Source organism: Miniopterus schreibersii (assembly GCF_964146895.1).
Source record: "Miniopterus schreibersii genome assembly, chromosome: 2".
Taxonomy (NCBI): domain Eukaryota; kingdom Metazoa; phylum Chordata; class Mammalia; order Chiroptera; family Miniopteridae; genus Miniopterus; species Miniopterus schreibersii.
The window spans coordinates 147,317,926-147,345,261 of record NC_138102.1 but is presented as its reverse complement, the minus strand read 5'-3'; the positions used below and the strand labels follow the sequence as shown (position 1 = coordinate 147,345,261).

The window sequence follows — 27,336 nt, the reverse complement described above, 5'->3', positions numbered from 1 at the left end:
CCTTTCTTCCTTCCTTCCTTCCTTCCTTCCTTCCTTCCTTCCTTCCTTCCTTCCTTCCTTCCTTCCTTTTCTTTTTCTTTCTTTCTTTCTTTCTTTCTTTCTTTCTTTCTTTCTTTCTTTCTTTCTTTCTTTCTTTCTTTCTTTTTCTTTTCTTTCTTTCTCTTTCTTCCTTCCTTTCTTCCTTCCTTTCCTTCTTTCTTCCTTCCTTTCTTCCTTCCTTTCCTTCTTTCTTTCTTTCTTTCTTTCTTTCTTTCTTTCTTTTTCTTTTCTTTCTTTCTTTCTTCCTTCCTTTCTTCCTTCCTTCCTTTCTTTCTTTCCTTCTTTCTTTCCTTCTTTCCTTCCTTCTTTCTTTCTCTTTCTCTTTCTTTCTTTCTTTCTTTCTTTCTTTCTTTCTTTCTTTCTTTCTTTCTTCCTTTCTTTCTTTCTCCTTCCTTCTTTTCTTTCTTTCTCTTTCCTTTCTTTCTTTCTCTTTCTCTCTTTCTTTCTCTCTTTCTTTCTTCCTTCCTTCCTTCCTTCCTTCCTTCCTCTTTCTTTCTCTTTCCTTTCTTTCTTTCTTTCTTTCCCTTCCTTCCTTCCTTCCTTCCTTCCTTCCTTCCTTCCTTCCTTCCTTCCTTCCTTCCTTCCTTCTTTTCTTTCTTTCTTTCTTTCTTTTCTTTCTTTTCTTTTTCTTTCTTTCTCTTTCTTCCTTCCTTTCTTCCTTCCTTCCTTCCTTTCTTCCTTCCTTTCCTTCTTTCTTTCCTTCCTTCTTTCCTTCTTTCTTTCTTTCTTTCTTTCTTTCTTTCTTTCTTTCTTTCTTTCTTTCTTTCTTTCTTCTTTCTCTTTCTTTCTCTCTCTCTCTCTCTCTCTCCCATCCTCCCTCCCTCCCTCCCTCTCACTCTCTCTCTTTTTTGTTCCAAACTTGCACCTTACCCTCTGCTTTACCTTACCCTCTGAACCTTAAGTATTCTTCAAGGTTTTTAATTGCAAAGTTAAAAACTTGCACCTGTGGACATTTATTTAATAACCTAAGGGCCAGGCACTTTTCTAAGCTGTTTCACATATACTGGCTCAGCAAATTACCGCAATTATCCTAAGAAGTAGTAGTATTACCATCCTCATTTTATAGATGTTGAAACTGAGGCACACAAAGCTTAATTTGTCCAAGGCCATGCTGCTGTAAGTGACTGAGCTAACGTTCAAAATGCGGGAGTTTGTCTCCAGTATCTATGCTTTTAATCACTATGCTAAAATGCCTCTCCTTGGAAAAAGCTGCATTCAGTGTATGTACCGCAATTGTAATATATGTACCGCAATTGTAATATATGTTCTGCTTTTACATTTTTCTCACCTTTAAAACCATCGTCATCATTTTTAATAATTAACATGTTTTGCCACCAAGCTGATACATCTCCTTTTACTTACTTTCGTTTTCTAATGCTGTATTTCCTTCATTATATAGAAAAATGCTGCAATAAGCAAATTTTGCATTGTATATAGCTCTTTTCTTCTTTTATTTTCTTATGCTAGTATTTCCAAAATGATTTGACTGACAAAGTATATAAAAGTGTCACATTACTGATATATAATGTATACTGCTTTTTAAATGTCATTATATAATGCTACCAGCAATTAAAGAATGCTCAGATCTTCCCATCCCCCCAAATTTAATTAATATAAAATGGTTAAGAATGATTTATGAAGAGAAATAGTTAAATCAACAAATATTTAAATTTTTAAATGGGCCAAATGTTTTCTTCCTCTCCAACATAAAAGGTGGAGATAATACTATCATTTGCTGCTTATGAGATTGGTGCTATCTTGATTCTTTAAGTTAGCCTCAAAAAGAATCAGTAACATACCCAAAGTCACTAAGTTTCAGACCTGGAGTCTGAGCCCAGATCTTCCTGACTCTAAAATCTGTGTTTTAGATAATGGGGGGGGCGGGGGGGGGCGGGGGGAAGGAATAATAATAATAATAAAGGTGAGGGTCAACGTATGACAAAATAAAGAAATTGTATAAAATGTTTTATTTTAAACTTCATTAAAGATTATTTATCTCATAAAAGTATAAACTACCCGGAGGTAGCTATCATAAATAGAAGGATTACATTTCCCTGATGTATTTTTCTGATCATTTCAAAAATAGGAATGACAATAGTAGTTAACAAAATGCTTCATCTATTTCTATCTCTAAATATATACTTTCATTACAATCTAGTTTCACTTGTATTCTAAGCAAGAAGCTAAAGGATATAAACACTGCTCTAAAAATATTTTTTCTTAAGTTTATCTTGCAGTATTACATATACTCCTCATAATCCAGAAAGACTGCAACTTTTATAACACAGAATAAAGGTGACTGAACTGTTAGATAATAGAAAAAAACACACACAGGCTTTGGAGTCTTAAATTCAGACCCCGACATTTACTAGCTATATGTCTACTGGAATGTTAGTATCAAAATTCCTACTTCATTAGGATATTGTGTAACTAAGGGAGATAACAATTATAAAGCTCCTAGCATATGGCAGATGCTCAAAGAAATGTTAGCTGCCTTTCCTTTAAAGAGTGACATATAAATGTTATACCAAGGCTACCGGTTTTAAAAGTCATGCTTCATTATTTCCCTCAGACAAACCGTAGCATAACAAGAAGCATCAAGATCAAAAGAAATCAAAAGAGATAAAGTTGCTTCATCGATGTAGGAGCCTTCTGCTTTGACATCCGTATCATGTTCTTCTATTAGTTGGTATGAGAGATTATGGGGTTGTTTTAAAATCTTTCTATAGCATCCTGGAACATTCATTTTCAGAGTAGGTACTTTAAACCTACACATCTGTAGTCCGTCTCTGCTAAGCACTTCCTGGTACCACAGGCCTACTTTGTTCTTTGGGTACTGAACACTGTATCCAAGCACTGGAAGAACCACCTGTGCAAGGGAAGGAGAAAAAAGAAACATGAAACAGATACATGTTCAGAAAAACATATGATCATATTTTAAATTTACTATTATGACTGGGACCTAGATCTGTAAAAGCAGTCTCAGAACATAAACATACAATCAGTCTAAGGCATGTTATTGAATACTGTACTACTTCGACTATTTTTGATGCTGGCAGGCAAGAAAAGAGCTATCTAAAATCAAGAAGGACTCATAATAAAACAGGTAACCAATTCAAATCAGATATTATTAGACAAACTACTGCTAAGGTAGAAAAGATGGAACAATATGTTTAGGTACACTTAATTAACCTCTGTGCAGTCATACAATCTTAAAAGCATATTCTTTCTGTAACACAAAGAATAACCCCTAGTGCTCAATCACATAACTGGTATTTTAGTTGATAATTTTACATTCTTCTTACTTATTTAAAAACATGAAAGCAAACAAGAGACAGCAAAAGTAGTGTTTATTTTCTCAGCTGCTTATGAGTAAATACTGTATTTTGTGGGGTTTTACTCCTTTGCTGATGACTTCTAGATATTTTTCTTAAATAGTACCCAAGGGTAGTCAAAAAAGGAAACAAGGTAAAAACTCAAATCCACACAGTATTAATGAGTTTCAAATTCATTATGCTAATTGAAAGAAGCCAGACATGAAAGGCCATATACTATATGATTCCATTTATATGACATTCTTCCAAGGCAAAACCATAGGGATAGAAAGTAGATGAGTTGTTGCCAGGGGATATGGGTTGACTACAAAGGGCACAGGAAAATTTTGAGGAGAGATGAAACTATTCTTTACCGTCATATGACTATATACATTTATGAAAACTCATATAAATATAAACTAAGAAGAGTGAATTTTATTATATATATTTTATACCTAAATTTGAAAGTGGTAAAGAAAAAAGTAGGGTAGGGGAACTGGTCACATTTTATCTTTTGGGGACAGTGTCCACATTTAGATCTAAGTGATGTTAATTTTTAAGCAAATTTACCTGATGTGCTGTGTATGTATTAGCTGATTCCTCTTCTTCAGTTACTAGATGAACCTATTTTTAAAAAAACATGAAAAATATGGGTGATTCTCAAATGTTCCAAATTCTTTCAATTTTTCCCAATTCTGTTATATATAATTTGACTCCTCTGCTGAATATACATATACCCAAACAAAATCTTTTCACAATTTGTTTCTGGAGGAGCAGACTACATAAAAATTAGGATGATTTTTTCCTGCTTTAACCAGTGATAACTGAAGTTGGAACACACAGATTATGATAGGCAGCTTAACACTTTAAGGTGGCACTTTCACCTCGGTAACCAATAGCCTTTTTCTAAATTATAAAGTTGTTCTTTATTATGCTGAGTCAAAAATCTGCTCTGTGAAACCATCCCCTCCTCTGTTCCCAACAAATATCATACTCTATGGGGATACTCTATGAGAAGTAGTGTTTCTCAAAATGTGCTTCATAGAACAGCTAAAGGTATCACATGTAGGAGGTGTGCAATATATTAAGTTTGAGAAATGATGCTATAGGACATCACAGAATAACTCTGATTTCCATTGGACATGAGAGCTCAAGCATAAAGGCAGCTGCCATCATTCTACAATGACCGATAGTACTCCCATCTTCCTAAAGCATTCATATAATACAGTGTCTAGATCTCTTCTAAATCTGCTTGCTTTCCCCTTGATTCTCTACTCTTATCAATAAACTTCCTTTTTTAAAAAATTTGAGTTTATTTATTTATAGGTAAATAAGCTGTTTTAAGTGTTATACTAAGAAATGGATATAAAATTCCACGTGTGATCTGATAAAGATACATTTGACTATGATCTCTCTTGCATCATTTCCAGCTTTTTGTCTTTCACAAATTCATAAGCATACCTACAATATTATAATTTAAGTAATTTATGAAAATACTGAACAAACAAGGTCAAGTACAAAATTGCCTTAAGAGAAATCTCTCCAGGTTAATATCAATCAACAAACATACTTCTGCTGTACGGCTGTTCCTCAAATACGAATTCACCTAACTATTCAATTGTCTAAATCACATTTCTCTATCTTGCTCACACACACACACAAAAATTATAAGAGAATCTACCAAATGCTTTGAAATAAAGATATACCTGTTAGTCTAGTAATCCTATCAAAAGGGAATCAGATTAGTTTCCTACCATTTTTAATTATAGATGTACAACATCATATGCCCTACATACCATTTATTAAAAATCTTATTCTGCCCGGCCAGGTGTGGCTCAGCGGTTGAGCATCGACCTAGGATCCAGGCGATCGGGGTTCGATTCCTGGTCAGGGCACATGCCCGGGTTATGGGCTCAATCAATGACTCTCTCATCATTGATATTTCTGTCTCTCTCTCTCCCTCTCCTTTCCTCTCTCTGAAGTCAATAAAGATATATTAAAAAAAAAAAAATCTTATTCTGCCTTTTTCCTTTTCATAATTTAAATTTTGAGCCTCTAAGTCCTGCCTGTTCTTTTCTCAATGCTAATTAATAAAGCATAAATGACTGCTCTTAAAATATACAAGAACATTTTTGCCACTAATAAAAGAAAACTGGAGGATATGAAGGAGAAAATGTTCTCTTTTCTCCTACAGTTCCAAAAAAAAAGCTAATACAATTCTGACCACAATACTCCTTGCTGATGTTATGTTGAACAATGAAGTCTATAAGCTACATGTATTTCAGAGATTATTGCTGTATCTTGTCAAATTAACTTCTGCAAATCTGAATTAGAAACAGCTGACTTACTAAATAATGTACTGTCCAGGTAATATTTAAATGGACATGTTTTATGGAAGGTATTAAAAAAACTTAGAATTTTTCATTATTTATCAAAAGAGGATCACTGGCCCAGCCAGCATGGCTCATTAGTTGAGCATCGACCTATGATCCAGGAGATAGCAATTTGATTCCGGGTTAGGGTACATGGCCAGGTTTGCAGGCAGGAGGCAGCCCGGTCAATGGCTCTCTCGTCATTGATGTTTCTATCTTTCTTCCTCTCCTTCTCTCTGAAATCAACAAAGACATATTAAAAAAAAAAAAAGATGATCACTGACATTTCTCTTCTTCCATTCACATGAAGTAAAATAAAACCTACAATGCTGCTAGATTTTCTACAGTTTCAGTCTGTGTCTCAGTTAAATGACCATTCTTAGTAATTTATGCTCCTAGGGATTACTTTCTTATCTAAATATTCAAAAGCCATCCATTTAATGAAATAGTAAAGCAGACATCTATTCTGGCTTGCTTACCCTTTACTATCTCTTTCGTGGTAGCACATTTCCCAGGGAGCTTCCCCCCCAGTTCTCAAATGCAGTTTGGGTAGGATGGTTCCAGAAAGGAGTCCTGGAAACATAGGCTTAAGAATCACATACTCCAGTCCACAGCTATGGGTTTGGGGAATTGTGACCCAAGCCACACCATTCCTAGCCACTGAGACTCAGTTCCATGGCTTTTGTTGAAACTGTTGAGGGAAAAAAGCCCTTTTCTGGAGAAGTTGTGAGAAATAAACCTAGAGTTGCTAATAACAATCTTGCCATTAAAGAAATAAGCCAGACTGAGAATGGATCTAACAGAAAAACAGCTGAAAGCTGAAGAAAATGAGGTTTGAGATAGGACACTGAGTAAGACCCTAGATACAGCTGGGCCTAGATCAATCACAGACTTCAAGTTATGAGGGCCAATAAATTCCTGTCTGCTCTTCCTTAAGTTAGTTAGAGCTGGGGTTCCATTATTTGAAATGAATATAAATGTCTCTAAGATATTATTAAGAAGAAAACAGCAAGTTGTGAAATTGCACTTATATAAAAGAAACACAGACAACATTACATGTCCTATATATCATTATAATAAAAATCTTACTTTTTTTCTTTCTTTTGTTTCATATTTTAAGCTTTGAGCCTGTAAGCCCTGTCTTTTCTTTTCTCAGTGTTAACTAATAGAATAAAAATCTCATTTCCTGTGGATATTTATGTAAAAGCATAGAAAAAGATCTAGAAGGAAATAGGCCAAAAACAGAGATTGATTTTCTGGAGGGAGGGAGGGAAGGGGATCACAACAGAGTGGTGGCAGGGATGACAGCTTCATCTGCAATGTTTTGGTTTTTATTTTTAAGGAAACTGTTTAGTGCATCACTTGTGTAATTTTTTTAAAGAATGTGTTCTTCAGCCTGGCCGGGCATGGCTCAGAGGTAGAGCATCAATCTAGGATCCAGGTGATCAGGGTTCGATTCCCAGTCAGGGCACATGCCCAGGTTGTGGGCTTGATCCCCAGATGGGGTGTGCAGGAGGCAGCCGATCAATGACTCTCTCATCATTGATGTTTCTCTCTCTCCCTCTCCCTTCCTCTCTCTGAAATCAATATCTATTTCAAAAAAGAAGAAAGAAAGAAAGAGAGAGAGAGAGAGAGAGAGAGAGAGAGAGAGAGAGAGAGAGAAAGGAAGAAAGAAGAAAGAAAGAAAGAAAGAAAGAAAGAAAGAAAGAAAGAAAGAAAGAAAGAAAGAAAGAAAGAAAGAAAGAAAGAAAGAAAGAAAGAAAGAAAGGAAGAAAGGAGGGAGGGAGGGAGGGAGGGAGGGAGGGAGGGAGGGAGGGAGGAAGGAAGGAAGGAAGGAAGGAAGGAAGGAAGGAAGGAAGGAAGGAAGGAAGGAAGGAAGGAAGGAAGGAAGGAAGGAAGGAAGGAAGGAAGAGTTCTTCAAAGGAAGGTTTACTATCTTTGTACCTTTCACTTCATACCACTGACTATTTTATTTTCCTATTTATTGACATGTATTAAGCCTCAGCTGACAGCAGAGTAGAGCAGGAGATGAGCAAATATAAGTTAAGAAATAAGATCTATATTTAGTTTTAAATTGTTTGTAAATTAAGGGCTTCTGAAAATTAGTGTTCCTGCTAAGGTAACTACTCTTGGGAAACTGATGAAATGACACTTACTTTACTATTTGGGAAATGCTCGTCATCACCATCTTCATCCAAACAGACCAAATCACCCTCTACCACTCTTGATCCATAGATTGCTAGTCTGTAAGATGCTGCCTCATTCCAAATTTTGCTGCTATATGCATGAATGTAGAAAATGCGCATAGAATGGGGAAAGGAGAACCATGCCTGGATACAACCCTCCTCGGTCATGCCAAAGCGATGCAAGGACTCCAACAATGCTCTCTCTCGAACTTTGAATTCCGGCATCAATGAAAGTGTGCCTTTAGCATCCTCTGCAATAAAGAGAAAATCAGTTAGCCAACCACTTTTATTTAAAGGCCAGTTATGAAGACCTTTATTATGCTCTCAAACTGAGTCAATGAACTGCTATCTTTTACACCTGAATATGAAGATGTTCAGCACCAACTATAAACCGAACTACACTTGAGTTTTTTTAAATAAAGATCATCAATCATATGATCCGCTCACATTTCCTACTTCAAAGAAAAATAACAAAAGCATATTAGTAATTCCTATTTCAGAATGAAAATAAACTAATTTGCAGTTATTAAGAGGACTTCAAAAAAGAGCATTAAATAAACCTCTGAGCCTAGAGATTTTAAAAAGAGCTATTATCGACATTTACAGATAATTTTTTGAATAATAAAGGGTTGATATCTGGATCCCTCAAGCATACTATTAGGTCTTGCTGATAGGATGCTTTTTAAAATTAGAGACTCTACTGTAAAGATGCTGATTCAGGTAGGGCCTTAGAATCGGCATTTTAGTAACTGTATCAGTTTTTTTATAAACATTAAAGTTTAAAAATCATTGCCATAAGAAAATTATCTTTGCAGGACTATACAATAAAGGCAAACAAGTCACTTTAAATTTTCTTTAGGATTACTTAAATTACTCATAACAATCTGAAATGTCCATATTATTTATAGATTGCTGTGTGGCATAAAAATAATTATGTCCTATGAATTACATACATATAATATGTACATAATTAAAAACAATGAAGATTTTAGAAAACTGATGTCCTTAATTTCAACATAAGTGAAATTCAGTGTGCACATATATGTAGATCACATATTTGACTGAATCTAAAATGGTATTGCTGCTGTTATTATTTAAATACAAGTAATATTTATTCAGTATTTAGTATGTGCAAGGCACTATTTTAAGAGCATTACATCTGTTATCATATTTAAATCTCATAACAGTTTTTTAGTACCATCATTAGCTTCAATTTACAGATGAAGAAACTAAATCATCTGCACAAACCCATTGGGAAGTACTCAAACTGAGAGTTACACCCATGTACACTGACTCTAGAACCTACACTCATAACCTGTTTTCTTTAATGTTTCCTATTAAGCAGTCTGCATATATATCATCCTATTGAGCTAGAGTTTTCAAAATCAGCAATTTAGGGCTGAATGGCAACTAGACCAAAAACAATGCACAAAGTATCAGATATGACAAATGTTCTTTTATTTCGTTTATTTTTCCGTCTCCTCTAGCTGTAGTGAATCATACTTCCATTAGTACCAGTGTAGAATTGGGAACTTCCATTTCCTCAGAGAATTTAGGTCAAGGAAAACTAAGATGCCATCTCTCCCCTCCACGATCCCCACAAACAAGATTTAGAACAGACAAAAGTCCTTAAGATTGGGCCAAAAATGGAGTACCTACGGCATGTTATAAAATGATTAAATACACAATATATTATAATCTATTTCTTATCATGTTTATGTTGCAATGAATGCCCTCCTGCTGACTTAACATTTATGTTATGTATCCTGCATGGCTATGTACACAGTAAAGAAACTTTTAAATACCAGTTTGAAGAAAATATTTCTTTGCTCTGTTGACAGGATCATCCAAATCTTCTGGTGTAAAGAATAATTTTACAGCTTTCACCTTTAAAAATCAAGCAAGCAAACATACGTTAAATAAAAATGACAAATGACTTTACTTTTTTAAAAAAATATGCACCTTCAAAGAACAGGCATTTAACAGCCCTGGCCAGTTTGCTCCATGGTTAGCGCGTCGGCCCACAGACCAAAGGGTTACCATTCGATTCCTAGTTAAGGGCGTGTACCTCAATTGAGGGTTTGATCCCTGGTCCAGGTCCAGGGTCCTGCTCGAGACAACCAATGGATGTGTCTCTGTCTCTGTCTCTGTCTCTGTTTCTCTCTCTCCCTCTCTCTCTCTCTTCCCCTTCTCCCTTCTACTTTCTCTGAAAATCAATGGTAAAAAAATCCTCAGATAAGAATTAAAAAAACCTATGTAGGCATTTAACAAATGCTATTTGATGCTGCAAATTTATCTTTATGTTTCCAAAAATTAAGTAATCAATGTTAAATTTTAGAAATAAACTTCTGTACAAAAGTTTAAAATATTATGGACTAGAAAAAGTGCTCTCCCATACCTTCCACAGTTCTTCTGTCATTCTTTTTTTTCTTCTTTTTTTTAAATATCTTTATTGATTTCAGAGAGAGGAAAGGAGAGGGAGAGAGAGACAGAAACATCAATGATGAGAGAGTAATTGATCAAGCCCAAAACCGGGCATGTGCCCTGACCGGGAATCGAACCCCAATAGCCTGGATCCTAGGTTGATGCTCAACTGCTGAGCCACGCCCAGCCGGGCTCTTCTGTCATTCTTTACCTCCATCATTGAGGTAAGAATACAAGAGTAAAGTAATGATACAAACTCAGACTTGCCCTAGCTGGTGTGGCTCAGTGGTTAGAGCATCGGCCCTTGGACTGAAGGGTCGTGGGTTCAATTCTGGTTGAGGTACATACCTTGGTTGCAGGCTCGATTCCCAGCCTCGACCAGGGAGCGAGTGGGAGGCAACCAATCGATGTGTCTCTCTCACATCCGTTTCTTTCTCTCTCTCCCTTCCACTCTCTCTGAAAAGCAATGAAAAAAATCCTCAGGTGAGGGCTTAATAAATAAATAAATAAGTAAATAAATAAATAAACAAATAAATAAATAAAAATAGTTTTAAAAAACCTCAGACTTGACTAACACACATAACAAAAATACGGAAGGAAACAACCATAAAGGGTTGGCAAGCCACTAATTTCATTAACGTTTTCAAGTCTCAGAATTCTTTGGTCTTAAAAATAATTGCCAAAATCTTTTTAAAAATTGCTAACTTTAATATTTTTTTTTAAAACCTAAATAGATGAAAAGGTGTTCTTAAGAAAGACAGACATCTGCTAGTTCCTGTATTTTATCACTGTCTCTAGAACTGCGATTTATTTCTAAATATGTATCTTTGAGTAGTAATACTGACTACAAATTTGCAGATGTGGTCTACATCATCAGCTCTCAACCTTATTCCCACATGTAAGATAATATTCACATGCACAATGCTTCTCACAAATACTTTTACTGCCTTTCTCTTCCATTCAAGAAAACATATTTTAACACAAATGAGTGAATATGACACTATCATATGAATAATCTTGCATCTGCCCAATTATATAATTTTTATAGATTTGTAGGTTTTTGTTATTATGTATACTTTGTTAAGTGCAAAAATATGTGTATTTATATAATATATAATTAAAAATATAAGATATACATTTTAAGTGTATATATAATTTTCATAATTAGGCAAATGTGGCTTCTTCTGTGTGACATTCATTTATAGTTTCATTTGAAACTAGTCAGAAAATTTTTTAAATCTGTTGTTCCCTTTTTAGTCTCTAGCTTTGGGTGAATTCCTATCTTTTTTATAATCTGATACCAGATTTCTATAATTGTAGGGTATAAGTTTCCTCTAAATCCGCTCTTCAGTTATTAAGAATTTGGTGAGTGTTGGTCAATTCTCTGTTAAGTCTCAAACAATACTGGACATCACATACAGTTTGTTTTCTTATAATGCGATGTCAAGAATATAGGAGCTGCTCAATGTATGTTCACTGATATAGATACATGTATGTGTGTGCATACCTGTGTATATATGCTGGGTTAAGAAAGAAAGGAGCTATCTTATGAGTAAGAACAACTGAGAAAATAGAAAAGATCATATTTTTTAAAAATACATACCATTTCACCCTTCAGCAAAGCCAATCCAATTTGATCTGTGTGAACTTTCTTTCCCATCCCAAATCTCTGTGGTCCATAGTAATTCACAAATCCTTTATGCTATGAGTAGAAAAATATCAATTAATTAAAAATATATTGTTATATGCCTGTGTCCCCCCCAAATTCATATGTTGAAATCCTACCTTCCAGTGTGATAGTATGTGGAGGTGGGGACTTGGGGAGATAACTAGGTCATGAGGATATAGCCCTCATGAACAGGATTAGTGCCATTACAATATAAGACCACGGAGCTAGCTAACTCTTCTTTCTGCCATGTGCAAATACAATGAGAAAATCATGTTGGCACTATAACCTCAGGCCTCCAGCCTCCAGAACTAGCAGAAATAATTTTCTGTTGCTTAAAAGTCACCCAGTCCATGGTTCTTTCTTATAGCCCTGATCTAAGACAAATAAATATAATTATTGCATCAGAATATGTAATCAAGTCTTTCTCTTCATATTTATTTTAATAAAAGAATCCTGCAATCAGCAATATACATGTGGGGACCAAAGGGTCTGAGAATAGAAAGGAGAAGAATGAATGATTAAAAGTTAGAAAATAAGATGAGCTTTAAAAATGTCAGCTTTTCATTCACATTACTGAGGGGTTTTCTGGGATGTGAGACTTTTGGTGCTAAAACGAGGAAAGTTCTGGGAAAACTGGGATGAACTGGTTTCCTATATTGGATCTGATCTTTGCCCTGAAGCTCTTCCTGATTTTGAGACTCCTCTGCTGTCTGGACATGCTTGGAATAAGAAACAGATTTATTTTCAAACTCAGTTCATCTTTCAGTCATCTCAGTCTCTGAAAGCCTGGGCCAAGACAATAGCATGGTGTCACTTCACCAAGAATAGAAAATTGTAATTTATTATTGCAACCATTTGAAGACATTGGTCAGTGGTTAAATATATTCTCACAAAGAAAACATCAGGCCTGGACGGTTTCTTGAAAGATAAAAGAGTCTTCCATACTCACTTTATGAGGAGAGTATATATTTATTCATTCAACAATTATTATTGAGCACCAACTCCAGGACTATTCAATAAAAGATGCTAAGATAATATGTTATTGGCATGGTGCAAAAGGCACTCTTACCTCATACTATTCACAAAATTCAATTGCAGATAAAGTAAGTACTCCCTTGTACTAAGTCTCATAGTTAATATTTTAATTATTTCAAATTTTAAAAAAAATAAAAATAATCAGATAATATCCTAGAATAGCCAGAAGAATTTTAATTACCCCTTCTAATTACTTAGGGTTGGAAATAACAAGGTTTATAGCAATCAGAGACATAATCTCCTAAAACAAAACTTTAAAGACTTACTTTCGGGGCTTCTCAACTCCCTTCCCTTATCATAAGAACTAAAGGAAAGTTGGCTAATGCTAAGATTATTCTGAATGGAAATTTTATAATGAGCAGTTGTATATCCATAAATACCAAATGAGACAGGCAATAAATGCTATCAGAGTTCAGAGTAACCCCTCTTTTGGTGTTCTGAGCACCCAATTTCAGTGTGGAGAGGGAGTCCCCACACCAGCAGGCAATTCTCTAATATGAGCTGAGTGTCCTACCATTCAATTCAATTCTGACACTATCTACCCAGAGATAGCATCAGATTCTACAGGTTAAGAGGGCAGTCCTACAAGATTGCCTCACCTCCATCACCTTCAGAGGCCAGGTCAGTCACAAACCCAGGCTGCACTTGTGCTTCTGATGACCTACTATAGATTGAAGGTTACAACGAACACTCCTTGGACTTCAGACACCAGCTGATAGTCCAGGTTGTTATCTGTACTTCTGACCAAATTGCTTTAAATTAGAGATTCCCAAGGCCCCTATCTTGGGTTCAACTAATTTGCAGAGAGGCTTGAAGAACTCAGAGAAACATTTTACTTATCAGATCACCAATTTATTATAAATTCAGAGTTATGTAACAAAGGAACAGCCAGATGGAGCAGATGCATAGATAAAGTATGTGGGAAGGGGTGCAGATTTCTTACGCCCTCTCCAGGTACACCAATCTCCCTGCATCTCCAACCAGGAGTTCACCAACCCAGAAGTTCTCTGAAGGAACCCTGTCCCTTTGGGTTTTTATGGAGGTTTTATTACAGAGGCATGACTGATTAAATCATTGGCTGCTGGCAGTTGATTCCACCTTCAGCCCCTATCCCTTACCCCTCCCAGTTCAGGGGGTAGTACTAAAAGTTAGTACCCTATAATCACAAGGTTGGCTCCATTGGAACCAGCTCCTATCCTTAGGGGCTTTACAAAAGTCACCTCATTAACATAACAAAGGACAACTCCATCATTCTCAACACTTCGGAAATTCCAAGGGTTTTGAGAGCTGTGAGCCCAGCACTGTGGATGAATACCTAATATGTATATGAAAAGTATATTTTGGTCAAATGAACAACCAAATATATGTTTCTTATAAATCACAATATAGCACCTCCTTCCTTTTGTAAGAAATATCATTTTAATAACAGCTTTTCAGAGGGGTAAGAATTTTAGGTAAGTCTAGAAAAAAAGGAAAAAACTGCTAGGTAGGATAGATAGCTGCTGGGCCAGGAGAAGGGAAAAGGGGGGAAAAAGGGAGGCGTTTATCTCACCCACTGAACAAAGAAGTCAGCAGTCTTGGGACTTGCCAAGATAAAATCGCCAGAAGTTCTCATAAATTCTGGGAAAAGCCACACAATGTAAAAGGAAGACCTTGAAATCTAGTCTGTTGTTGAAGATATCTGGCAAGGGAACCTTTAAACCTATAGGGGAAAAGTATAAAACGCTTGAACCCCCACCATGCGGGGCACTCAGACTAGCTGAGTTTGCCCACTTGTGCTTTATGCCAAGTGTATTCTTAATAAATTCACTTGCTTTGTTTCAACACTTTTCTGTCACTCATCTGAATTCTTTCTTGCAAGCATGACAAGAGCTAAGAAGGGGAGAGCCCCTTCCCACCTGGGTGGCTCTCCGGTAACAAAACTATACATAGAGTATACAATAAGAGAACTCCTATACAGAGGTGAATGTGCTAGATTTAAAATCTTTAATTGGAAGGTATTTTTCTGACTATAAGGCATAACATCAATTAAAAACCAGTTTTTGTTTTCCTGGAGGGGAGGCATAAAATTGTGTAAAAAGCTCTTTGTGGTCAGAAACTTAGGTCAATATTTCTCAATGTTAGTTACAGAGTAGAAGCACTTAGGGAGTTGTTTTTTTAAAAAAATACTAATGTCTAAACTGCATCCCCAAGTGTTATTATTTAATTGGTTTGGGAGTAGAGATTGACTGCTGAGAATATTTAAAGCCCCTCAGGTTGAGAATTACTGGTCTAGACCAGGAGTTGGCAAACTACTAATTGCCAACAAGTCAAATTTGGCATAACACCTGTTTCTGTAAATAAAGTTTTATTGGAACGTAGCCATGTTCATTCATTTATGTATTGTCTATGGCTGCTTCCACACAATAGCAATAGAGTAGATGCAATAGAGACCATATGCCTACAAAGCCAACAATATGTATTACTGGCCCTTTATAGAAAAAAAATTGCACACCCACAGTCTAGGTGATCAGAATTGAAGGCTATGGTTGTATATGTATATTTAAAAGCCTGGCAAATGTCATTTAAAAATATATGTTATGTAATTTTTTATTGTAAGACATAATACAATGTATATGACTTTTCATTTGTATACATAGAAGTAAAATTCAAAATTAGATTGAAAAGAAAAAAGATTGTGTATAATTCTAAAAAGTAATTTTCCAAATTACCAAAGATTTCTGGAAAGAATTACTGAGCAAAGTTCCCAATAAAATTAATCCCTTTCCCTAAAATATTACTCTATATGGCAGATGCTAAAAAACATTCTTATTATAGAGATAGCTTTATTTTCCCCCATCTCTGGGAAACTCCATACATTTTCTTTTTTAATTAAAGTGGGTTTCTTCCCAATACAAAAAATGTACTAAGAAGAAAAATTTTAAAATAAGGCAAATTGCTCTAGTTAGTATTTTAAAAAATAATTATACAGGCCCTGGCCAAGTACCTTGGTTGTTTAGTGCATCATCCTGCTATGCCAAGGCTGTGGGTTTGATCTCGTCAGGGCACATGCAAGAAGCAACCAGTGAATGCATAAATAAGTAGAACAACAAATCAGTGTTTTGCCCTCTCTCTCCCCCATTCCTCTCTCTCTCTCTCTAAAATCAATTAAAAAATTATACATGCAAATAAAAAGAAAAGGTAAAAAAGAAAAAGTTTCCCTTCTTACTTCAATATAAATAGAGGGACTATAAAGATTTCTCTATAATACTCTTAAAATTGAGGTTTCTTACCTTAACATTTTCTATGGCCTCCAAAATTCTGTCTCTCAGGTTTGCAGAATCATTTATTTGGTTTTTTAAATTTCTGATGACAATATCAAAGTGATTTCCTTTGAGCTGACCGAGTCTAAGGGAATCATCTACAGACCGAATGTTAAACACATTCATTCTTTTTTTTTCAATTTCTTTTTCAATATCTTTCAACCTATAAATGATAAATCATACAGACTCAGTTAAATCTTACATTTCAAAAATTATTATAAGTTTTAAATTACAGCTGCCAGGTAATCACTTATATCACAACACTAAAACAAAATTTTTTTGAATCTTCCAAAGTTAATGTTATTTCAACAAATGTGCACTAAAAACCCATTATTGCAGGATTATATTAACCAGTTATTTTAAGAACTGGGACATATATTACTAATGCTATCACTCAATCTATGTAGGCTTTTTTGCTTCTTAGTTCAAGTGATGCAATTTCTTAACTGTTCTTTTGTTCCTCTTAACCTTAAATTTTGTTCCTTTCTCCTCTGTCTCTCTTCTCCCAACATTACCAATAAAAGCTACTAGCACCAGAGAATTTTCCCAGAATTATGCTCTGAACAATTTCTTACTCAAACTTTCAATTCTTCCCCAGCACCTAATAGATTCCAACTGTTTTAGCATAACTTTTAAGATTCTGTAAGAACTGATGTAAATTGTTCTTTACATTCATATTTTCTGTAGTCTTTATAGTAACTGTTTTATTAGACAGACTGTTTAGCTTAGCTTACTGCTCCTCCAAATATAGCTTCAGATTTTCTGCACTAGCTAAAATCTTATTATTACTTGACAGATAATTAAAATCCCACATCCATAAGGCAAATCAAAGAACTCTCTCCTAGGAACCAATAATATTTGCCTTTGGTAGTTAAAAACTAGCTTTTAACATCTACATACCTTTTAACATCTAAAGTCCTTCTCTCTTACTTATACTGTACTTTTGACCATAAAGACAAAATCATATACTTTTTTTGGTCCCTCATACTAGAGCTTAGAAACATTTACCTGCAAATAGTGCATAGTTAAACATCTATGACTAAAGATTAATATTGTCAATATTACATCACATTAGACTCAATTTTGGCTCAAAGATTCAATTTTTTGAAAAGTATCTACAAGGCACAGATTTAAGCACAATATTAATCACAGTATTATTTACAGTGAAATATTGAAGCAAATTTCAATATCCAAAACTAGGCAAACATTAAACAAATTAGCCTAAATAATGGAAATAGTTTTGAAATATTTCATGATATAAATTTTCTTTAAAAACTCATAATCATTTAGTTTTTATAAGTAAAATATAAATTGCATATACAATATGATTTTCATATATATAAAAAAGTTTGTACAATGTGTATATGTAGTTTAGTCTCTGAAAAAAGTATAGAAGGAAAAAGATCAAAATGTTATTGTGGTTCTTTCTGAGTAGTGGAATTATTAGTGACTTTTCATTTCTTTTTTACATAGTACATCTTTCTATTTTCTAAATCTACAATAAACATGTATTTCTTTAACAATTACAAAAAATACTTTTAATGACCAATTATGCTGAAGGGAGGCAAAATTTTAGTGCTTTACTTTCTATTTAACAAAGATTTACTTTAAATATAAGGAAGCACAACAATAAAAGTATAAAAGTATTATAGTAATTAGAAATAAATATTTGTAAGACACTGTCCTGAATATAAACACAAATTTGAATATAGAACAGGATTTCTAGAAACAATTTTGATTACTTAAAAACCAGCCACTTCTCAAAGTTTTTATGCTAAAACTACCTATGTTTGCCATGTAAATTTAAGACATAACTATATAAAAGATAATTATATTATCAATGCAGAATGTGCTGTTTGGTAAGCCTGTACTCAATAAATTAATTAATGAGATTAACATGCTTCTAGTATTATTCTGAGTTTAACCTTACATTTACTTACTTGATGAAATAAGTTCTCTCTTATCAAGTAATGTTTTATTACCTCTCTGGAGTCACCTTTCTAACAACCATTGCTTGATAGGTGATGGCTTTCTTGTCTTTAAGGCCTGCATAACTAAAATCTGAGGGAATCACACCAAGTTTGACAGCTAGAAAACCAACTGCTTCAAACATTTCTAGATTTTCTTTTCGTAGGGTAAAGGCTGAAAAAAAAAAAATCCTTGGTTACAAAGAAAGCAGTATCATACATCAAGTATATTCTTAGCAGACTAACAAATTAATATAATGAATCAAATTATTAATTTAAATAAGGAGTATTTTAATAAAAATACAAAATCAGTGTTATAGATTACAGCCATCAATTTAAAAATACTAACTGGCTCATTAAAGGTTTAGAGAAAAAATTCAAATTCCTTAGTTTGGCATTCATATCATGCCCAATCTCCCTTTTCAGTCCCAACATGTGCCACTTCCATTCATATATCCTATAATATTGACACAGAATTCCCCATAATCCTTGGTGGACAAGTGCCTTGTACAGCTTTGTACTTTTTTTTTTAATTTATCTTTATTGTTGAAAGTACTACAGGTGTCCCATTTTTCCCCCAATTGAGCCCCTCCAGTGTGCTCCCACCCCCTCCCCAGGCCTTCACCCCGTTATTGACTGTATCCATGGGTTATGCATATATGCATATAACTTCTTTGGTTAATCTCTTCCCACTCCCCACCCCCCTTCTCTCTTCCCTCTGAAATATGATCGTCTGTTGCATTCATCAATGTCTCTGGGTCTATTTAGTTCATCAGATTCTTTTGTTCATTAGCTGCTTCTTAAAGAAGACCCTTCAACATTTCCCATAGTGCTGGTCTGGTGGTGATGAACTCCTTTAGCTTTTTCTTATTTGTGAAGCTCTTTATCTGACCTTCAGTTCTAAATGATAGCTTTGCTGGGTAGAGCAATCTTGGTGTAGTTCCATGTTTTTCATCACTTTGAATATTTCTTGCCACTCCCTTCTGGCCTGCAAGGTTTCTGTTGAGAAATCAGCTGACAGTTGTATGGGGGCTCCCTTACAGGTAACTAACTGCTTTTCTCTTGCTGCTTTTAAGATTCTCTCTTTGTCTTTAACCTTTGGCATGTTAATTATGATGTGTCTTGGTGTGGGCCTCTTTGGGTTCTTCTTGTTTGGGACCCTCTGTGCTTCCTGGACTTTTAAGTCTATTTCTTTCCCCCAGTAGGGGAAGTTTTCTGTAATTTTTTTAAAAATAGGTTTTCAATTTCCTGCTCTCTTTCTTCCCCTTTTGGCACCTCAATAATACAAATGTTGGGCCTCTTGAAGTTGGGCCTCTTGAAGTTGTCCCAGAGGCTCCTTATACTATCTTCATATTTCTGGATTCTTTTTTCTTTCTGCTCTTCTGGTTGGGTGTTTTTTGTTTCCTCATGTTCCAAATTGCTGATTTGATTCTCAGCGTCCTCTACTCTACTGTTGATTCCCTGTAAATTATCCTTCATTTCAGTTTGTGTAGCCTTCATTTCAAATTGGTACTTTATTATATCGATTTTCTCAGTTATTTCTGTAATAGTATGCTTAAACATCCTTATAAACAAAATTCTGAACTCTGTATCTGTTAGCTTGCTTGGATCTATTTCATTTCATTCCTTTTCTAGAGATTTCCTCTGTTCTTTCCTTGGTGACATGTTCCTTTGCCTCCTCATTTTGGCTGCTTCCAGGTGTTTGTTTCTATGTATTAGGTAGAGCTGCTGTCTCTTGGAACTTATAGAGTGGCTTTGTGTAGTAGGTGTCCTGTAGAGTCCAGTGGCTCAGCCTCCCCAGTCAACTGAGCTAGGCCTTTTAGGTGCTCCCCTGTGTGGGCTGTGTGCACTGTCCTGTTGTAGTTGAGCCTTGGTTGCTGTTGGCATCACTGGGAGGAATTGACCCTCCCAGGCCTATCAGCTGTGAGGACCAGCTGCAACTACAGCCAAAGAGCTGCTGTGCTAGAGACATCCCTATGGAGCAGGATTTACTGCAGTGGAGCTTTGGTGTTCACCAAGTGAGCCCCTTGAGTGTCACTCATGGCTGTGGTAGGGTTGTAATCCAGTGTGGTCGAGTCTGACCACTGGGTGCACTATCTCTGGGGCCTCCCGAGAGGTGCAAAGTCAGCCTCTGCTAGTGCCTTGCCCAGGGCCACCCAGCATGAGCTATACAGCAAACTGTAGTTGGCTGCTACTTGTGCTGGGCTTGGAGGTGTCCAGGAGTGGCCAAGCTATGAGCCAATGCAGCTGCTGCTAGTGCCAGGCCTGGGGCCACTTATCAAGACATATGGGGCCCACTACTGCTTGTTTGAGAGATTTTTAGGAAAATCCTAAGCATGAGGCTCGAGAGGCCACTTGCACAGAAAAGCCACTGGAAATGGCTTGGGTGAGCCTACAGGTGGGGAGGGGTGAGGCCTCCGGGAATCACGGGGAGGGGCCAAAAATGTGAGTCAGGTGCTGGAGATTCAAATATGGCACCTGCCTGCAGCTGTGTGTGGGGAGGACTCGCCAAAGGAGCAATGGCCTCTGCAAGCTCTTCTGCCTGGGAGAAAGCTGCCCCTCCACCTCTTGCCCCAACTTCAGGCAGGTTAGTTCCTCCCCAAGTGTCCCAGGTTCCTTTCAGGCTGCTGCCCGGTGCTGGGGCTCAGAGTGACCGCGTCTGAGTCCATGTGCGGGCCCTTTAAGAGAAAAGCCTGGGGCTCCTGCACCCTCTGTGACCCTCAGCAACAGTCCCCACTGGTTTTCACAGCCCGGGGTTGTGAGGTCTCCTCTTCCTGGCCCTGGAGCCCTGGGCTGGGGGCCTGCTGTGGGGCTTGGACCCCTCACTCCTCCAGGAAACCTCCACCACAGAGATGTCCTCTTGGGTTTACCCACTGCACTGGGTGTGGGCCCGTGGCCGCTTCTCCGAGATTCAGCCCCGGTCGGTCCGCATCTCCACCCCTCCTACTGGTCTCGGTGCTTCTTCAGTTCCCTGGTTATAGGACTTCTGTGCAGCCAGATCTCAGGAGGCTCTGAGTGATGGTAGTTCTGTATTTTAGTTGTAATTTTGATGTGGCTGCGAGAGGTGGCAGGAGCAGCTGTTACCTACGCCGCCACCTTGTTTCCTCTCTCCTATAGCTTTGTACTCTTGCACATCAGTCTCCCTGTCGAAAATATGTGTTCCTTCCACTTTATTTGCCATACTTCTATTCACTCTTCACAATTCAACAGCTCTGGCTCTAGGGACGACCTCTGGGTCTTAGTTCTGCCCTCTGAGTGAATCTTCCTTTTCCATTATAGAGCCTGTTTACAGAAGAGTAGTTTTCCCAGCCTAATTCCTGCCTTTAAACATCTGGGCGTCCAAAGGCTTCTCTTTATTTTGTACTGCCTTTGACCCTTTCAAAACTGTGAGTCTTCTTTAGGTTCACTCTATTAGATCAAAATACATTTTGTCAATATAAGATATTTTCTACTTAGGGCTTCTGCTGAAGCTACAAAGGGAAAACACCCCTAAATTCCTAAAAGAATTACTATTTAACACAGGGAGTTCATGAGACATGTCCTTAAAGTCCCTAGAGGGCTTTTTGTCAGTCTGAACCATTCTCTGAGACACTGCTATACATCTTTCCAAAGTTTTAACAAAGGATTTTATAATAACACCCTAGATTTCCTTGTTAGACCTGCCATGGCTTTTTCTTTGCCTGGAAGCTTTTTTTATTTTTTAATTTAAACATCATGTGACATACAGAAAGGCTGGGAATTATTTAAAATTATTTTTGAACCCAGCACTTCTGGCTCCTTTATATCCAACAGCTTTTCCTTTAGAATTTTACTATAAGCTATAAAAAGAAGCTAGGTGGAACCTTTGACATTTTGCCAGCAAATTTCTTTAGTTAGGGCATCCCTTCTTTAGATACATTTTCTACTTCCAATTTTATTGCAGGCATCAGTGTTGCTAAACTTTCTGCCGCTACGTAACAAGGATCCCTTTCTTCCAGGTTCTAATAAATTTTCCTTACTTTCCTTTAAACTCCCACTGACAGCTTCCCTTAAGCACCTTCAAACTTCTGCCTGCCAACAGGTCTCAACAGCATTACTATCACAGGTTTTAGGCTTTTCTTACAGCAGCAACCCATTTCTGGTACCAAAGTCTCTGTTAGCTTTCTAATGCTGCACAAGAAATCAACCCAAATCTTAGTGACATAAAACAACAAAAATAATTTACTATATGTTATGGACAAAATATCTGTAATCCCCACCTCAAATTCATATGATAGAGTGCTAACCTCAGTGTATTTGGAGACGGGGCCTCTATAGAAGTAATTAAGATTAAATGAGGTCATAAGAGGGGCCCTGATTCAATAGGATTAGTGTCCTTATAAGAAAAAATACCATAGCTTTCTCTTAATCTCTCTCTCCATGCACACACAAAGAAGAGATCATGTAAGCCCACAAAGAGAAGGTGGCTATCTGCAAAAAAAGTGTTCTAGGAAAACAGTATGGCACAGCCTCAAAATATTAAACATAGAATTAGCATTTGATTCAGCAATTCCACTTTGTAGTATACACACACAAAAAAACCTGAAACAGGGACTTGCACATATATTTTTACAGCCATGTTCAGAGCAGCTAAAAGATAGAAGCAACCCATGTCCATTGGCAGATGAATGGATAAAGAAAATGGGATATATACATACAACGGAAGATTATTCAGCCTTAAAAAGAAAAAAATTGTAACACATGTATAACATGGATGAACCTTGAGGACCTTAACCTAAGTGAAATAAGCCAATCACAAAAGGGCAAACATTGTATAATTCCACTTATAAGAGATACCTAATGTATTCAAAATCATAGTGACAGAAAGCAGAATGGTGGTTGCCACTGGCTGGTAGTAGAGGTGAATGAAGAGTGATTGTTTAATGGAAACAAGGTTTCAGTTTGAAAAGATGAAAAAGTTCTGAAGATGGATGGTGACAATGGTTGTACAACAATGTGAATATACTTAATGCCACTGAATTGTACACTTGAAAGTAGTTAAAATGGTAAATTATATGTTATGTACATTTTACAACAATTTAAAAAATATGTTCTTTTAAAGTGTTCTATTTCTTAATAAGTCTACTAATTAAGATTTTTAAACATGAGCTAATTTTGTTGTTACAAAAGGTTGGCCTAAGCAAAATTTGTGATAGGCAAAGTTTACCTGTCTTTTTCTTTGTTCTTGGACTTGTAGGTATGCTGGTATCGTCATACTAACCTCTGGTGAACCATCAGTTCCTCCCTTTAACATATCCCTCCAGTTATTCATAATTTTTGAAAAACCAATGTAAACTAATATGTAAAAAGTTTCCACAATGTTTTTGGTTTATTAAGTCAAATTAATACTTTTAGAATTTCAAATAGTAAAAATCTATAGATGCCTAAATCACTATTAGCAATTCTTCCCCGTACATGTGATGCTAGTTTTGTTTTTCCTTCTAAATAGATTTACCTGTTAACATTTATTGTATGCCTCATCTGTCCAGTCCCATATACTAGCAGCTTTCTCATGGAAAAGACAAGTCACGCAATTAGATTTCCAGGAGAGAAGACACCAACACCTGAGTACCTATTATATACTAAACATTTTCATTAATTATTTCCTCTAATCCTTAGAATATCATTGTGAACTATACTTTACTATTATCCATTTTTAAAGTACAATCAAAAATTAAGAATTGTTAAGTAACTTGCCCATGGTATTATTCTCTCCGTTTTCACATTTGTAGAAACTAAGTCTTAAAGATATTTAAAAGTTCATAAATCTTTTTATGAACTAAATTTGTAATGGAAAATAAAACCCACCTGGCTCCAAGGTCCAAACTCTTCATTTACACCACAGAATCCCTACAAAGTACAATCTTGTTCCTGTGCCACACACATCGGGGCAAATTTAGGTTACTGCTTTTATCTGAAATGCTTTGCTATATAAATTTATAAAACATGATCATCTGAAACATTTCTCACCCCTCATGGAGGATATAGGCCAATTAAATGTGGTCAGCCAAACTTGCAGAGTGAGATTTCATCAGTTCCATCCCATTCTAGGAATGGAATATATCCCCCAAAACAGTGATTCCCAAAATGTGGTCCCCAGGCCAGCAGAAAAAGCATCTCCTGGGAGCTTGTGAAAGCCCTACACCACATCTTCCAAATTAGAAATTCTGAGAATAGGTCTCAGAAATCTGTTTTAAGAAGCCCTTTTGGTAATTATAATGCACGCTAACAGTTGAGAACCTCTTCTCTAAAAGATTGACACAGCCAAAGGAAGGAGCTCCCTGTAAATTTTCAGGGTAGTGAGGTTGAGCTGTTTTAGAATACAAGGTATTGTCTTCACTTTCCCAAGTACAGCAAACATATTATGCTTATCTCCCAATACTTAATTCTATTTAAGATAACTTCCAAAATGTAGTATCAAGATTTACTTCCAATAAAACTTATTAAACACAAAATAACTGCTTCAACCTTATATATTTGTGACTGTTAACCATAAATGTCTGTGTTAACCACACCGTCACCAATAGTGTTAATTCCTACAATTAGTGTACTTTGAAAGTCTACCCTCCATTAAATAACAGACCATAGGTTTGTTCCAGTATGCCTCTGGACACGTCTATTCAATTCATTAGAATTATTTAGCTTTCACTGGTTTTTCACTGAGTTACAATTTTAACTAAGTTTACCAAAGAAAATGGTAATGATTTATTAAATTACCTGTGTATATAACTTTTCTTTCCTGGCTGTCAACAGACCTTTTCCTGTGCTTGTGTACTTTTTCACGAAATCTTACTGTTATCACTGTATTTGGATTACCAGCATTGTAATTAGCTTCAGGAAAAGATTTGGTTTCCACAAGATTTCCAAACTTTTTGTTGACAAAATGGTGAACAGCTTTTCTGTGGTCTTTGTTTGTATCAGGTTTAAAGGTAAATTTGGAGTTTTCTTTCTTTGCATCCAAGTATTTAAAAAAGTCAAAAGCTTCTTCTTCAGATACCAAGTGACAGAGTTCTTTATATTCAAGATTTGGTTTTACAACAATTTCACTGTTTTTTCCTACAGTTATTAAAAAAGGAAATTTCTGTCGAACCGCACTATGCAAAATAGCCCTCTGGTTTTTATCAAGGATTCTGCCAAGTGAGAATTCAGGAGACGGCCCAGTTAGCTCACTTTTAGAATTCCATTTCTCTTTTATATCACAGGCAAACTGATCCAGTAGCTCATTAGTTTTTTCATCTAACAAAGAGCCTAATGCATAAGCCTTTTCTTCTTCACCTTTGGAAGTCCCATCATTGGTATCTTTCTTTTCTGAACCACAGTGATGATTTTGGTCATCATCAGAGCACTGGACCAAAGTACTGACTTGCTGCTGGTTGTTTCCCTCTTCAGAGGATAAATTCTGAAAACCTAGTTTTGTCTTCTTGGCAAAATTATTTGGCTCAGGCAGTACTTGACTAACCTTGTAAATAGGTTCATCGGTGGCCTTATTAACTAACTGTCCCTGTTCATCAATCTCAATAACAACAAAGTCACTTGGTGAGCTTTTCAGAGTGCCAAGAAATCCTACATGATCGGTAATGAAACACAAAGAACTAAACCTTTTTCTGAAATCTGTATCCCCTTCCATTCTTAAATGACAATGCCTACAAAAGAAACAAAAAGACAATCAGTTAGCTACCAGAAAGAAAAGTTGTGGATAACCAAAAAATAAATGTTTGCAGGATTTATTTAGTTTTCTTTCTCCTTTTCAGTCCATGAGAGCAAGAACCCTGTCTGCCTTACTCACGGATCATCTCATACTTAGAACACTGTCAAGCATACAGCAGGCAAGCAAGCAACCGTGGCTGTTTAATAAATGAAACTAGTACAAAATAAGAGTGAAGAGGAAGAAACAGGTCACTTCTGCCTGTGATAAACCAGTAGAGACATAACATTCAAGAAGGGGCCATCTAACTCCTCAAAATTATCCAAGCAACAGAAATGAGGCCGAGTCCTAAAACAAGAAATGCACAAACAAAATACGCACTGGGTTGGAGAAAACTACACAGCCCAGAGACAGAGCCGTAGAAAACTAGAAAATGTTTTCTAGTACAGTTCTGGAAAATACAGCTGGATTAGTGACAACCTATGTAAGACACTCGATGCCAAGGACTTAGAATCCATTGAGTGGCCCGCGGCCGGCCACTGGAGGTGTTTGGACAGGAAACTGACAATCCACAAAGATGTTTTAGGAAGACGACGGGGGGCACTGTGCGAGATAAATCTGAGGAGGAGGAACTGGAAAGCAGTGCAATCAAGAGCACAGTTGTAGGCCTGGCCTTGAAAAAAATAACAATCCACTCTTTCCCCAGTGAAAAGGAAAGGGAAGAGTAGAAGGAAGCTAGAACTTGGGGAGAACGTTTCAAAGAGGAACTTAATGATAAGCAATCATCTTAGTAAAACAGTGGCTCCCAGCAGGCAGACCCGCCGACCGGGCGCGGGCGGAGGCGGGGTGGCAATTTCACACAGGGCGGGGGAACTGCCAGTGCGGGCTGATCCTGGCAAGAGATCAGACATGGAGGAAGGCGGCGCCTTTTCCCTCGTGCTCTTCACTAACTGCGAAAGCTCGGCGAGGCTCACTCCCACTTCCCACTCCTGTCACCCAGCCACGGAATAAAAATCTGCGGCCGCGTGGCCTCCGGCGCGTCCAAAAGGACCCCAGACACCGCCAGCATCTCCACTTGCTTCCCCTCCCCACAGCCGCCGGGCCCAAGGCGCGATTAGCCCACGTCGCCTCCTCTTGGGGGTGAAGGGTCGGGGCCCCCCAATGCCAGTCCCGTCATCGCCCCTACACAAGCCCGGGATCGCGCAGGAAGCCGGCCCCGTCTACCTCACGTCCCGGTGAAGGCATTACTCGGCCCTACGCCGCGCGCACGCCGGAAGACAAAATATTCAGCCTCCGACAGAGGCGTATTTAAAGGGGCAGGCTCCCATTTAAAGTAGCGCCTCACGCGAGACCTTAAATTTCTCA

The 27,336-nt window shown here is 36.8% G+C and overlaps 1 protein-coding gene across 5 annotated transcripts; it reads right to left on the bottom strand.

Moving 5' to 3' along the window:
• Positions 1–1,095: 1,095 nt before the first annotated feature.
• Positions 1,096–27,275, bottom strand: PUS7L (pseudouridine synthase 7 like). Of its 5 annotated transcripts, none has more exons than XM_081127190.1 (9): positions 27,196–27,275; positions 25,044–25,969; positions 18,324–18,483; positions 16,312–16,504; positions 11,939–12,037; positions 9,717–9,798; positions 7,882–8,162; positions 3,924–3,977; positions 1,096–2,908 (listed from the first exon to the last, which is right to left on the bottom strand). In XM_081127190.1, the coding sequence occupies exons 2-9, from the start codon at positions 25,951–25,953 to the stop codon at positions 2,582–2,584; spliced, it is 2,106 nt and encodes a 701-aa protein (XP_080983316.1). In that variant the 5' UTR covers positions 25,954–25,969; positions 27,196–27,275; the 3' UTR covers positions 1,096–2,581. The 5 variants fall into 5 exon arrangements, with proteins under 5 accessions (XP_080983316.1, XP_080983318.1, XP_080983315.1 ...); XM_081127192.1 differs by having other exon boundaries at positions 25,925–25,969; positions 27,196–27,273; XM_081127189.1 differs by having other exon boundaries at positions 27,158–27,233.
• Between the last annotated feature and the right edge of the window lie 61 nt (positions 27,276–27,336).

Excerpts from the sequence above, each read along its gene's own strand:
- PUS7L (XM_081127189.1), bottom strand. The coding sequence starts at position 27,216 with ATGCCTTCACCGGGACGTGAGGTAGACGGGGCCGGCTTCCTGCGCGAT. Across the intron at positions 25,970-27,157 it reads CTGCGCGATCCCGGGCTTGT|GCATTGTCATTTAAGAATGG; the intron begins GTAGGGGCGATG and ends TTTCTTTTGTAG. Across the intron at positions 18,484-25,043 it reads AAGAAAAGTTATATACACAG|CCTTTACCCTACGAAAAGAA; the intron begins GTAATTTAATAA and ends TTTTTTTTTCAG.